A 14,086-nucleotide genomic window follows, 5' to 3' on the forward strand; every position below is an offset into this window, starting at 1 on the left:
TTCTAGTGATTCTATGAATGTTTCTAGTCCAGGTTTTCAGATAATTTTTTTCACAATTTTACACATATTGTCTGAAAATTTCAAGGACAAATTTTCACAGCTTTCCTCAACAATAATCATTTTACCGGAGGAAATTTGACAACTCTCGAATGTTCATACGGCGTTCTTCTTAGAGGTTCAGTTACACGATCAAATTGAGCCATCAAATTGAAGCTCTGATCGGTGGAAAAAGACCTGAGGTGAGGATGCGACCAATGAGATGCCCAATTTGATGGCTCAATTTGATCGTGTAACTGGACCTTTAGCATGGCAGCATGGACCCTGCTCTCTCCTCCCCACATGCAAAATGTCTGGCGATTCCACTGAGAGTGGAAGTGATATTTTTGGTATGAATTAATCAATTATGTAATTAATCAGTACGGTTAAGATTATTTAAATAGTTGAGGGGTAAAATACCTGCAGCTATAAGTATGTACGGGTCCATGATGAGCGCTTTCAGAGACGGGGGGTCGTGATCCGCTTTTACCACACCCGGTTGTAGAAGTAAGAGCTGTAACACTGAAGTTCATCGATTGAATTACACCTGAAGATCGTCAAATTTTTGCACCTCTCCACCACAAGTCCGCGGACAGTTGGACCGAGTTTAACAGGAAGGAACCAAGCCACATCAGCTATTGCCAAATTTAACTGGGCAATACAATTTTTTACGAGAGAACGTTTGTGCGGATTCCTTTGAAATTTTTAAGGAATTTGCTTCAAACTATGGAGAATTTTCACCGCAATTTGCACGAAAATCCGCAGAACCGTTTTCATGTAAAACATTTAATTATCGAATTAAATTTGGCAATAGCTGATGTGGCTTGGTTCCTTTCTGTTTAACGCGGTCCACTGTTATGGTGGAGCATAGAGGGAAAAAAAGGAGGTGTTTGCATTTCGGGCATCTTGGAATTTTTTTGATGACTTAGGTCGGTACCGCAACTTTATCATCAATTTTCTTGGAAATGGTGTAGTTTATGGAAAACATGCATGACACATAAAGTGTTTGAAAAACGATATCATGAGTTGATTTAAGTAAAAAAATCGGACGTTATGGTTCGTTTTTCATACTTTGAATTCCGGATTTTGCTGACCAGGTTGTACCGACCTACGTCACAGGGTACACAATCCTCAAGATGCAAACACCTCCTTTTTTTTCTCTATGGTGTTAAAGAGCTATGTTTGTCCCTTAATAAATATCAATGGTCAATGTGCAAAATCACGTATTTCTATTGCGGTGTTTCAAAATTTCCGCTCCTAGTTTATTTTTTCGAGGAGAAATACAGATATCCTGGTAACAGATAGGTAAAGTGAATCGAGGAAGTTGTCAAGAAATTGTGTTGACTGGTTTTTTGAAGAAGAAATAAACAGGAATATGACAGGAAGCCTGCGCCATGTCGCACAGTGAATCGAGCCAATCAGAGAGGTCGAACACAAAATTTTTGAACAAAACTGCAAATTTCGATGTTTATTTCGTTACATTTTAAATTTTAAGGGGTGCTTTAAGAAGAAAATTTTACGAGGGAACCAACGAAACCTCTTTTAGAACCTCAAAATTTTGAATAAACGAAGTTATAAGCTTTTAAAGTTTCCAAATCTTGTTCGACCAATCCACTATTGACTCGATCCACTGTGCGTCGCAAATTAAGGCACGTGGTTTCGCAATTTGGCCATTGAATTATTGAATTTTTATGTAGTGTAAGTTCAATGCAGAATTTTGAAGATTTTTAAGCAGATGTTGATTTTTTCTTATACAGACGTCAATTTCTTTTCGTGTTGTTTCAAGCTTTAAAAGTGTTTCCTTCTTCTTTTTTTTCGAATTCTTAATTTATTGCCTCAAAACTTTTCACTGGAAAAAAAACACATTGGATCTAGAGTCCAGACTCTTAAAAACATCGCCAAGAAAAAATACCCCCGATTCAATCAGATTAAAGCTTAAATCAAGAACCAAGCCTCTTAATTTGAGCAGATTTCCTTTTGATTTAATCTTAAATCTGATTGAATCAAGAGTCCTTTTTCTTGTCAATGTTTTCAAGAGTCTGGACTCTAGATCCGATGTGTTTTTTTTCCAGTGTTAGATTAATTATCGGCTGTTGCTTGCCTCTTAATGGTGTGGTAAACATTATTTTCGGTGACTTACATCCATTTCCAAGTGCTAGAGCGGAGAGAATGAGGAAAGGCGTGGATTTGCCGACGAACTCGTACATGAATCCACCAAAAGGGGGCCCGATCAAGACTCCAAGAGCCCAGCCTCCCAGAGCTATACCCATGGCGTTTCCTCTCTCCTTGTCGTCCGGGTATTTTTCCGCAAGCATCCCCATCCCTGCAAACATGTTTCAAATCGCCAGTTTTTTAAGCTCTGTTATATTGACCAGCAAAATAATTTTTTTCTTAAAATTTGAGACAATGGTGTATTGTAACATCCAAAACCCCCGGTAAAAATTGGCAGTAGAATCTGTGTTCCAAAATACCATAGAACTACAGCCGGCTGTAAGATTTCCAATAGCGTCTATAGCCGGCTACACATTTTCTTATAGCCTATTATAGCCGATGGCGACCAAGCAACAGCCAGGCGATAAAGTACATGCTAAACGTTACTAATTACGGATGCTAGGACTTAGTAAGTTTTTGGACTACTGCTCTCTTTTTGGGCCGTAGTATCTTGATTTATTTTGCGAGGAAAGCTCCGCTCTTTTTATGGATGCCTGCCATTCCTAATATATTAGAGCGCCTTCAGTTTCGTATGATACTGTGCCATACCTCTGGTGTGAAATAGTTGCTTCAAGCGTCGTGGCACGCTACGGCGCGGCAGGCTTAGACTTAAATAAACGAGTAAATTACTGTTAAATATTAGTACCTGTTCTTCAAAAATATAACGTGAGTTTAAATTATTATTTTTGAGGAATACCTGATACGCTGGAACACGAAGATCCGACACCTTGTAAAGCTCTGGCTATGAATAGAACACTGTAACTTCTTCCAAAGGCAAAGACTGAAGCATGAAAAAGGAGAAAATGAATAATAAAATAACTCTAAATGAACAAATATCATATGTATGTAAATGAAATCCGGAAATTTTATGAAACATAATTATTGACCATTGTGTGGCATGGAGGCATTCTATAGTTTTTTCCTTTCTTTCAAATAATTATTGATTCACATTAAAAATTGTCCCTTTTTGATCCCTTGTGAGGAGAGTGCGGGGGAAAGTTCCCACGCTTTAGAGCCGTAAGGGACTGTTCAAGTATTACGTAACGCACTTCCTCCGATTGTAACGAAGTTCTAAAGCCTACGCCCTTCTTTTGATTACGTAACGCTGGCCTGACTCCCACCCCAATTTTTAAAAAATCAAGAAAAAATATCATTCGGGAAGGGCGGGGTTTTTAATTTCTTGCACGTTCCCTTCAAAGGTTTTTTTCTCCCTCAGTTCGGATTTTTTACGTAACGCTGGGCTTGACCGCCCCCCTCTCCGCCCTTTTTAACGCACCGTAAAGCTGACTCAAACCCCCCCCCTCTCTCATCTGAGTTACGTCATACTTGAAAGGCCCCTAATTAAATTTTGGTAGGTCCTTTACTAAATGCCGTGAAAGAGGTCGGTCCTGCCACCAGTGATTGCTTTTGAGTTGATCTTTAATTTGATAATTCATTCATTTGGATTTTGTATGAGTACTAATTTTCCCTGGCCCATAATGAGACGACTCTAATGACGCCAATAAATCTTGAAAACAATAATGTTAGTAATTTTGAAAATATTTTTCCAGTGGCAGATGGGAGATTGGAGGAACGTTATTCTCCAGTGATTTAACTTAATGAAACCAAAGCATGTGGTAGAACTCACTCAACGTTGACAGGAACATGATGATAAAACCGGTAAACATGGGAATACTGTATCCAACTCTGGAACATAAAATTAAAATAATTGGTACGAAATTGATAGGGTTTAATCGTTTTAAAAGATAATAATTGTTAGGAATTTGGAGGGAGAGACTATCGATGGAAGTTTAGAAACATCCTTTTAAACGTTATTACAACTCTCCAAATACTGAATGCGGATAAATGATTATTATTTACCTAGGTACCTTGCAATTATAATAAAAAAAATGAAAGTTATCACGATAAAAAGCAAATTACTCATTTAAGACTGCTTGCTTTAAAAATATTTGATCGCTTGATGAGGCTGATTTCCACAAATTCCATGGTGCGTCTTGAAAAAATCAATTCAAACAAGACAAATATTCAAATCCCGAGGAGCAATAAAATTTTGTTGATTTTTGACTTTTAAACCAATACATCTACAGTTTTCTCAACATATGCCTTTATTGGGTAATTCGTCTGTTAAAGTGAATATTACGCTAAAAATTTACTGTTAACCAACTTTTCACAAACCTGAAGAATGGCACACTTCAAACGTCATCAATCTCATACGATATTCCAATTCACAATCTTACATAGGATCCTCATTTTTTATGTACAGAGGAATAGTATTACAGTGGAGAATCGAGATGTTGCATGTGTGAGGAATTTGCGATTTGACTATTGATGCTTATGTAAAAGTTTATGAGAAACACGATGGTGCCTCTGGTTTTCTCTAAAATTAACTCCCAAGCTCAAAAAAAGCTCTCAAGTTGAGACCAAAATGGGGATATCCCGCCCTCCCACGAGAGTCCACCTCTACATCAAGACAAACTCTCCATGCGAAGATAGGGACCAAATATATTGAGAGGGCTGCCACTTTATTTGGGGACTCAAAAACTAAAATCACGGCAACCCTGTCAATGTATTTGCTCCCTATCTTTGCATGGAGAGTTTGTCTTGATGTAGAGGTGGACTCTCGTGGTAGGGCGGGATATCCCCATTTTGGTCTCAACTTGAGAGCTTTTTTTGAGCTTGGGAGTTAGTTTTAGAGAAAACCAGTGGCACCATCGTGTTTCTTGCGAACTTTTGCATGAGAATCAACAGTCAAATCGCAAATTCCTCACACATGCAACATCTCCATTGCAAAAACCCATGACTATCGATTAAAGGAGGGATATCGATAAGGGCCATTTTTGGGCCAACCTTGACTGAATCTTTTCAGCTTTACGATTTTTTGCCCGTCGGAGGTCTGCATTTTACGAAATGCATTATGATTTGGACATATTCATGCTAAAAGGAACATATGTGCATAGAGTTTGCGTTCGACATCGTTCCTTCTAGGATAAATACATCATTTGGTCATTTCGGGGCTCGGTCGTCGCCGCTGACGTCATTAGCGCTTTATAATTCCCTTTTATTCTTATGACCCGAGCACTTACGAGCACAATCACACCCCTTCTTTCCCACATGTCTCTTACTTGTGTGTCAGGGGGCCGACGATGGGGTTAGCCAGGAGTTGAACGAAAGCTTTCGATGCAAACATAACGCCAACAGCCACCGTTTCCTCCACCAGATCTTTGTGTCTCTCCTGTCGCAAGGCCTCCTCTCGTTTAAGTGTTGCATTGTCTACGGAAGTAAAGGAATAAGTGTAATAAGTAAGTAAGTGTGATAAGCATGTGTTTTTTTTCCATTGATCTATTCTATTTATGAATTTCTCTCCTTTACATGTATTTCAATATTTATTCTTATTTTTTCCCCCTTTCTCCAATTTCTTTTCTTATTTCATCTCAAAATGTACTCTTTTTTCGCTTTTTTTAATTCTATTGCAATTTTTATTTTTTTATTTTTATTTATTCTCTTCTTCATTTTTTATACTTCATTAATTTTTATTATAATTGTGCCTTTCTCTAGTTTCAATTTCTGGTTCTGGCATCGTTTTTTTTTTTTTTTTTTCTAAAACATAAAGTATATTTTGATCGTAATATATCCAGTATGAAGCTAAATTAATGAATGAAAAATCGATAGGCATCTTACTGATATCCGTTCCATTTGTTTCTGTGATGGGCGCGAAGGTTACGGTGAGGGGGGCGTCTGGATGTTTGATATCATACAAGAATTCCGGAATTATTGGAACTGAAACAAGAAAAACACATGAAGTCAATTCATAAGTGAGGTTGGGTCTGTGCGAATATTTTATTATAGAATTTTCAAATTGAGGTTCTGTGTGGAAGGGGGTTGTTACCAATTTTTGCAGGTTTAATTTCTGCTGCCCTTCTGACTACCCCTGCCATGTGGAGGGTTAGATTGAAAATATTTTTTAGAGTGTAAAGCACTATACTGGTTTTAGAATTGCATAAGTACGCCCCACTTGGCAATAAAGAGAAAAGAAGAGCCGCAGTATTAATTCCGGGCCGTTTTCAACTTGAAATGTGACACTTTAGTATCATGGAAAAACAAAATTCTAGGTTTGAGTTTAAAAGGTTCATGCATTGATTCAATTGATTGCCATGTATGTGCCATGTATTGACATACATACTCCAGTGGTCATAATCTCTTTTTGAAGGCAATTGGCTATGTAGAATATGCTGTTAACTCGCAGTGGCGTGGCGTGCTTTGCGATATATCGATTTATCAGTCATTTAAGCCTATGGAAAAGGATCGATACATAGGATGTTCGCAACGAACACCTTGATCATTCACGCCTCGCCACTGTTAACTTGTGTCGGAGGCCTTGATCCTAGGTTTTCTAGGATTTAGGTGTGTCAAATGAAGAAGCATTGGAAATCGGAAGAAGAGGAAGTAGAAAAGGAAGGAAAAAAGCGGGAGGAATAAAAGAAAAAATAGGAAGAAGGTGGAAAAAGATCAAAAGGAAGGAGAAAAATGGGAGGGAGAAGAGGGAGGAGGAGGAGTAAAAGAGGAACAAGATAGAGAAGAAGGAAATAAAAAGGAATAGGAGAAAACATTGAAAAAAGAAGAGGAAAAAGAAGGAAAGAATGAAATCAGAGAAAGATAAGAAGAAGATGAAGAGAAAAGCAAATAATAGAGGAGGAGGTAAAAATGGGAAGAAAAAGGAGGAGCAGAGGAAGGAAGAGAAGAAGAAGAAGAAGAAGAAGAAGAAGAAGAAGAAGAAGAAGGAGAAGAAGAGAAATGATAATTGGAGAAGAGGAGGATTAAGATGAAGAGGAAAAAGAAGAAAAAGACGACGAAGAAGAGGAGGAGGAAAAGAAGATTAGGAAAAAACATTATTAAAGAGGAATTTCTTTTTCTGCCTCTTCTTCACTCTCTCTTTCTCGTTATTCCGTCTCTCTTTTTCTCTCTCGTTATTCTGTCTCTTTTTCTTCATCCTCTTCTCCTTTTTCTTAGGCCTCAGGTCTTTTTCTCTCCTCTTCTTTTTTCTTCTCCTTCTTTTTTCTCTTTCTCTTCTTCTTTTTCCTCCCTTTACTCTTCTTCTTCTTCTTCTTCTTCTTCTTCTTCTTCTTCTTCTCCTTCCTCTTCTCCTTGCGGTAAAACATCCTCTTTGTCGTCTTCGTCCAATTTCTATTACGTTCCGTTCACCAATTATACGTTACATGTCCTAAGCCATGTCAAATATGTGTGTTTTTATCTTTTTCCTAACTCTTAATTTAGGCAAGCTCTTGAGCTTGCTTGCTTAGCCCAATTCCACCCAATAACAACAAGACTTAGGTCTAAATGAGCCGAGTCCGTCCGGCCAGCGTCAAGGTGATCCTATGTGATCTAGACACGAGATTCGCCACTACGTTGCGCTGCTAAGCGGTTATTGTGACTTTGTATCTGGTACGTTACGCTAATTATTGCCTCTCAAAGACGTAAACCGTGAGGCAGCGCAGCATCATAGAGAAAAGACAAGCAGTGAACTCCAACACAATGTGTTGATAAGGCGCGTCATTAACTCGCACATATCAACCCCTTTAGTTTTCATTTACAGAGATTTCAAAATAGGCAAACAGCATAAAAAGAGAATTCACGATCCAACACTGCGAGGTCAAAGACGCACCTTGACGAGACCGTGTATTGTGAAAGTAGAAAGCTATTCGATCGAATTTAAGTTTTTTGATCTGCCTCAAGCAAAATCTTATCAGATTCTTGAAGAAAAGTGCTACGGAATAATTTAAGCGAAGAAAGGAAAAATTCTGTCGAACTCCTAGAAGATAAAGTCGATTTAAAGGTATTTTGGGGCTAAAATACCCAAATCACCGGTAGTAAAAATCCCGTTATATTATTGAAAAGAAATTGACTCGATATAAATGCAATTGCATTAAATACGTCTTGATTTTGTTATTTTAAACGTCTTTCCATGCAAAGAAGTTCAACCATGTCGTTGCTTTATTCATTCATGAATTGAAAGTAAGCAATCTACATCCCGAAAATCTACTGATTTGCCGTAAAAAATTGCAGAAACTTGATATACCAGGTCGATGCACCCACTCGTTGAATTTACCAACCAATTTTGTGAGTGCAAATGTGTAAGAATCAATATGCTATAGTCATTTTGGGTGCATTTATTTTTCATGAAACAATAATAATTTCAATCCCGAAAAACCATCAATTTTCCGTATAAAATCGAAAAAATCAAAATATGTCAACTCCCCGACGTGAAAATTAGATTCTACGTATGTAAAATGTAAATACTTATGTATCGATATGCTGAACAGAACTATGTGTGGACAGTCAGAAGCCCGCGGCAACATTAATTCAACAGAAAAACTGTAAAAATTAGATAGGATTTTAGCCGCTTTGCCCGCCTCTCCTCGCTACTTACAACAAACCGTTCTTATACTCATCTCAAAATTTTTCTCAGAGCTTTGGGTTATTATCAGCTTCCATTTAAACTCCGGTTCGATGGCCGAATCGGCTGCCAAAAAAGCAAGCCACTGTTGAGGGGTTCTATGAGAAATTCGTGATATTATCGGCTCTCAGGAAATCACCCCATGGCTAAAATTGGTGGTATAAATGTTTAAGTGCTTAAAATAATCGTATTCAAGAAACTAAGGAATTAAACTATGGAGTCAATTTCTTTTTAATAATATAACGAATTTACTACCGGTGATTTAGCTATTATAGCCCCAGAATACTTTTAAAGCGCCTTTGCGTTCCAGAATCTCGACGGAATTTTTTTTTTTTTTTTTTTTGCTTAAACGATTCAAGAAACATTGTAGTTAAAAATATAAAGATTTTTCGATTTGGACGTATGAAAAATGTTTAACTCGTTCAGGCACACCGTGTATTGTATGGAGTACTGCTGTTATTCGACCGTTGTCTTCAGGTCAAAATTCTTACAAAGAAGCCCCTTGCAAGAGGCAAATTTTTTGTAATTTCTCCCAGTTTTTTCAGCGTTAGGTATATAAATGAATTGTTTGTCAAATTTTGAGGTCAATTATATTTAATTGTAATTTATACTTTCTTTTTTTCCCCTTCATTTTATTTTTCGTATCGAGGAGTCGAGGTTTTGTTGATTTCTTCGGATTTCGATTACTGTAACTTCTCTTCTATTCGGCCGATTTTTATGAATGAGGTCTCTTTTTATTTGTGTTTTAACGGAGAGTAAGGAAAAAATTGCTAAATACATGCGAAACAATTTTTTTTGAAAATTGGATGAATCCTAGCGTGACGGTGAAATGGTTAATGAAGCGTGAGTAATTGGGGTACGGGTATCGGCCGCGTTGGGACCCAAGGCCCATTGTTCTTCGTGACGCCGACGCAGTGATCAGGAGCGTGGGGACGAGAGGGCTTAGTGGACTCCTGTATGAGCCACGTTTAGCAAATGGTCTAATGAGTCTCGAGGCTCATCACAGATTGCACTTACCACTATCCTGGTGGCCCCGGCTATCAGAGCAAGGAGTACCAACTTTTGAAAAGGATAACAGTGTTGTGGAGATATGTCAAAGCAACGTTGTGAACAAAACGGAGTGAGTGAAATTCTCATTCAAGGAGTGCCGAACTGGTCAGCCATCCTCGAATCAGTTCGCTTGCTTCCGCTTATATATGCATATTTTAAATCAGCGCGCCCCATTCTAAGGTTTTTTTAAAAAAAACCAAGAAACGTAGACTCTTGGTATTCATTACACATAAACTAGCGAGCCCCAGAATGAGAAACACATTTTAATCATTATTATTGACGGATTAGTAAACTTTTTACACGCTTTGGAAAATCTCAGAAGTTCGCGGTAGTCACTTTTCGGTAAGGAACTAGGGGACTCGGTTATTGTATCGAGGGGGGGGGGTCGAAACGATCGCAAAGGCGGTATACTACGTATACGCGCCAAAAGGAGGTGTTTGCATCTTGAGATTTGTTTACCCTATGACGTAGGTCGGTACAACCTGGCCAGCGAAATCCGGAATTCAAAGTATGAAAAACGGACCATAATGTCCCATTTTTTTGCTTAACCCAACTCATGATATAATTTCAAGCACCTTTTACAGAATGAATTTTTTCCATAAATTACACCATTTCCAAGAAAATCGATGATAAACGTCGCTGTGCCGACATACGTCATCAAAAAAATTCCAAGATGCCCGAAATGCAAACACCTCCTTTTTTTTTCTCTATGGCGCAGCGTATGGCAGATCTCGTCCCTAGATCACATAGAATCACCTTAAGAAGGAAGGTGTTGAAAGGGGTGTATGAATGGTGGCCTAACCTACGGTGGTGAGGAGCATGTTGTCGAGAAGGAGGGCAAGTGCGACGATGACAAGCACCAGTTTGCGGGACTCGCGACATCTTTGCAGCCGCTCTCTGAACCAGGCCCCCTCCATCTCGCCTTCTCCTGTCAACAAACAATGCCCGACATCAACATTATTCAACCGCACTGCAATAGACAAACAAGCTCGAAATACCCAACCGCGTAACAACATTTTGACGGTGCAAATAGGTAAACACAGTTGCTACCGTTGACGAAAAAAAGAGCCATAAGTCAACGGAGGCACAATGGAACTACATTTTGCAGTTAGGAACTGCAACATCTGGCTCAGTTTAAAAACAACGTATGTACCATTTAGTTTCCCTGTGCACAAAAGTACTTTTACGGATGAGCCTGGGACTGTGGCTCCGAACGACAAAATGCAGTTCAATGGATCCGCAGCACGCAAGAGATAGGTACGGCCGTGAATGGACTTTTCAGCGGTGGAATGGCACAATAATTTGACTCCAATTTGGAACTATAAATTCTGGCTCTTCTGAAAAAACACTTATGTGCATAGTTAAACTAATGGCACATACGTTGTTCTTAAACCGGGTTATAGTTTATAGTTCCAAATTGCAAAATGTAGTCCAATTCGTCCTTTCCCTCACGAAAGAACGTAACTACAATAATTTAGTTACGTTCTTTCGCGAGAGAAACAACGAATTGGACTGCATTTTGCAATTTGGAACTGTGAATTCTAGACCGGTTTAAAAACAACGTATGTGCCATTAGTGTCCCATTGCACATAAGTGTTTTTCCATAAGGGCCAGAATGTATAGTTCCAAATTGCAAAATGCAGTCCAATTACGATGGTCACATTTGAAAAGTCCAACATCCAATCCTCCGTGCGCAATTTGCGTAGTTCGGAACACGCTTTTTCAAATTTCTCGCGTTCGGGGATAGCTTTCTAGTCACCGGAAAAGAGAAAACGGCAAGTAATAATCACAAACTTTTCCAAAAATTCATGATGGGTCAAAGGAAATTTGGCAACGTTTGAAGGCTCATACGGCGTTTTTCCTCAGCATCCGAGATGCACGAGAGCAGTGGCGTGGCGTGAATGATCGATTATCGATATTTCTCAATTTGAACCTATGGTAAAGAATCGATTCTTAAGGTCTTCATTGCGAGCACCCCGTTTATCGATCCTTTTCCATAGGTTTAAATAGCAGATCATTCGATATATCTCAGAACACGCCACACCACACACTGGATCGAATCAATCACAGAGGTCAGAGGCTCTGACCTCTGTGATTGATTCGACCGTCTGACCGTCTGATTCTGACCGTCAGACATAAAATTTTTGGAAAAAACTGCCAATTTTGATGTTTATTCCGTCACATTTTAACTTTCCAGGGATGTTTCTTGAGGAAAATTTTACGAGGAAACTAATGAAACCACATTTAGAACTTCAAAGACCCTTGAATTTATACATTCATTTTGGAAGCTTAACTACTAGGAAACTAAGAAAAAATATTTAAAATCCGACTTTTTTTTTCGTCGCCCATGACCGACCTCTACCATTGACTCGATCCACCGTGCGCCGCGGCGCAGCGTGCTGCCAGCACGAAACACGCACTGACGCCTACAAACCTAAGTGGATACTTCGAGCATTGCGCAATGCTTGAAGTATCCCCTTAGGTTTGTAGGCGTCAGTACGCGTTTCGAGCTGGCAGTACGCCGCAGAGTGGATCGAGTCAATTGGCGAGGTCGAATTTGAAGTTTTCGACTAAAACCGCAAATTTTTATGTTTATTTCGTCACATATTAAACTTAAAGGGGTGCTTTTACTAGAAAATTTCCGAGGAAACCAGTGTAACCACTTTTAGAGCCTCAAAGTTTCGTATAAATGGAGTTACAGGCGTTTAAAGTTTCCAAATTTTGTCCGACCCCACCTATTGACTCGATCCACTGTGCGCCACTGCACGAGAGGCTTCGAGTTTTCTGAACGGAAAACGGAAATCGCCGAGACACAGGCGGAGACACGCTTAAAAAACAAAGGTTATACCCGGCAGCTTCGGTTCAGCACGTTCAATGTTTCGGGAAGCAACTCAGGGGTGCCGCGAACCTATGTTTATCCTTTCCCCAAAAGTCTCACCGCACCCGAGTTGTTGAACTTTTTTTCAGGCGATCAACAAGGCCGTCGCAGGGATGAATTTATCCTCACCCACGTAAACGGCAAATTCGGCGCCCCCTTCCTACCGGTCAGTGACTGAGGGTCGTGTTCATGGTCATTGTTTAAAGGCCTCAATCACTGAAAAAAAAAACTCGGTGTATTTACTAAGAAAAGGGTAAAATTACCAAGAATTCAGGGTTCTATTTGATCCCAGTTTTTTCTTGGTAAAATTACCATTTATGGAATTGGTAATTTTACGGAGAAATCTCGGTAAAATTATTGAACTTTCTCGGTAATTTTACTGGACCTTGGTAAAAACGACAACATTTTTTATCGACTGTGGTAGAATTACCGAGATAAAATGGCAAAGTTACCGGGCATTGATTACCAATAAAAGTGGTATTCTTACCTGAGAAAAACAGTAAAAATACCAGTTTTTAGGTAAGCTTACCAGTCTGTCTTGGTGAAATTACTAATAATTGGTAAAAAAAAGTGAGATAGTAAAGGTACCAACGGACCTTGGTAAAGACGCCGAGAATTTTTTTTCAGTGATCGATGGCCAAAGTGCGAAACCACGAATCTCCATTGCGATGTTTCAAAATGTCTCTCCGGGGGTTGGCCCGCGCAGCGGCTCGAGGGTGTGTCCCCTAGCCCTTTCTGACCACTAAAACCGTTGTATTTGTTGCATGCTTCATCTTTCCTATCTCTCGATTTCTCTGCTGTCTCCATCTCCATAGCTAGTTTCCTCTCGGTGGAAGTCATCCGTAATACTTTACCGAAACTTGAACCGGCGCGGCGCACGGTGTATCGAGTCAATGGGAGAGGTTGGACAAGATTTGAAAACTTAAAAGCTCATAACTCCGTTCATACAAAACTTTGAGGTTCTCAAAGTAGTTCCATTGGTTTCATCGTGAAATTTTCCTCCAGAAGCACCCCTTAAAATTTAAAATGTGGCGACATAAACATAAAAATTTGCAGTTTTAGTTCAAAATTTCATGCCCGACTTCTCTGATTGACTCGATCCACTTGCCCTTGTATTGCCCCTCAGATAACATTCATTTTTTAAATAAGTTATGAATATTTTCCTTTGAAATTTGCAGACTAATTTGCAGACTGAATTTGCAGACTTTGATTGAATTTGTCGGCCTCCTATAGTGTAGTGGTTGTAGCGCTAGCTCTATAATAGGGAGGTCCCGGGTTCGATTTCCGGCCAGGCAACCCGTGTTTGCCCTGGTAAAAATTGGCGATAGGACCTGCGTTTCAAAATACCATAGGAGTTCTTATCGCCTGGCTGTTGCTTTTTCGCCATCGGCTATAAAAGGCTATAAGAAACTCTGTAAAAATGCGTGTGCCTTGTAAATCCTTAAGTTTGTACGGAATCA

At 39.3% G+C, this 14,086-nt stretch overlaps 1 protein-coding gene across 1 annotated transcript in view; it reads right to left on the reverse strand.

Moving 5' to 3' along the window:
• Positions 1-14,086, reverse strand: part of Vmat (Vesicular monoamine transporter) — a 69,646-nt gene that overhangs the window by 20,375 nt on the left and 35,185 nt on the right. Inside the window, exons 2-8 of the mRNA XM_072304754.1 lie at positions 10,551-10,676; positions 5,926-6,024; positions 5,370-5,517; positions 3,875-3,933; positions 2,945-3,028; positions 2,177-2,359; positions 457-558 (exon numbers count right to left, since the gene is read on the reverse strand). Coding sequence (XP_072160855.1) covers positions 457-558; positions 2,177-2,359; positions 2,945-3,028; positions 3,875-3,933; positions 5,370-5,517; positions 5,926-6,024; positions 10,551-10,665 — 790 coding nt within the window. The 5' untranslated portion in view covers positions 10,666-10,676. The remainder of the gene's footprint in view (positions 1-456; positions 559-2,176; positions 2,360-2,944; positions 3,029-3,874; positions 3,934-5,369; positions 5,518-5,925; positions 6,025-10,550; positions 10,677-14,086) is intronic.

This window comes from Bemisia tabaci, chromosome 9 (genome assembly GCF_918797505.1).
Source record: "Bemisia tabaci chromosome 9, PGI_BMITA_v3".
Lineage (NCBI taxonomy): Eukaryota > Metazoa > Arthropoda > Insecta > Hemiptera > Aleyrodidae > Bemisia > Bemisia tabaci.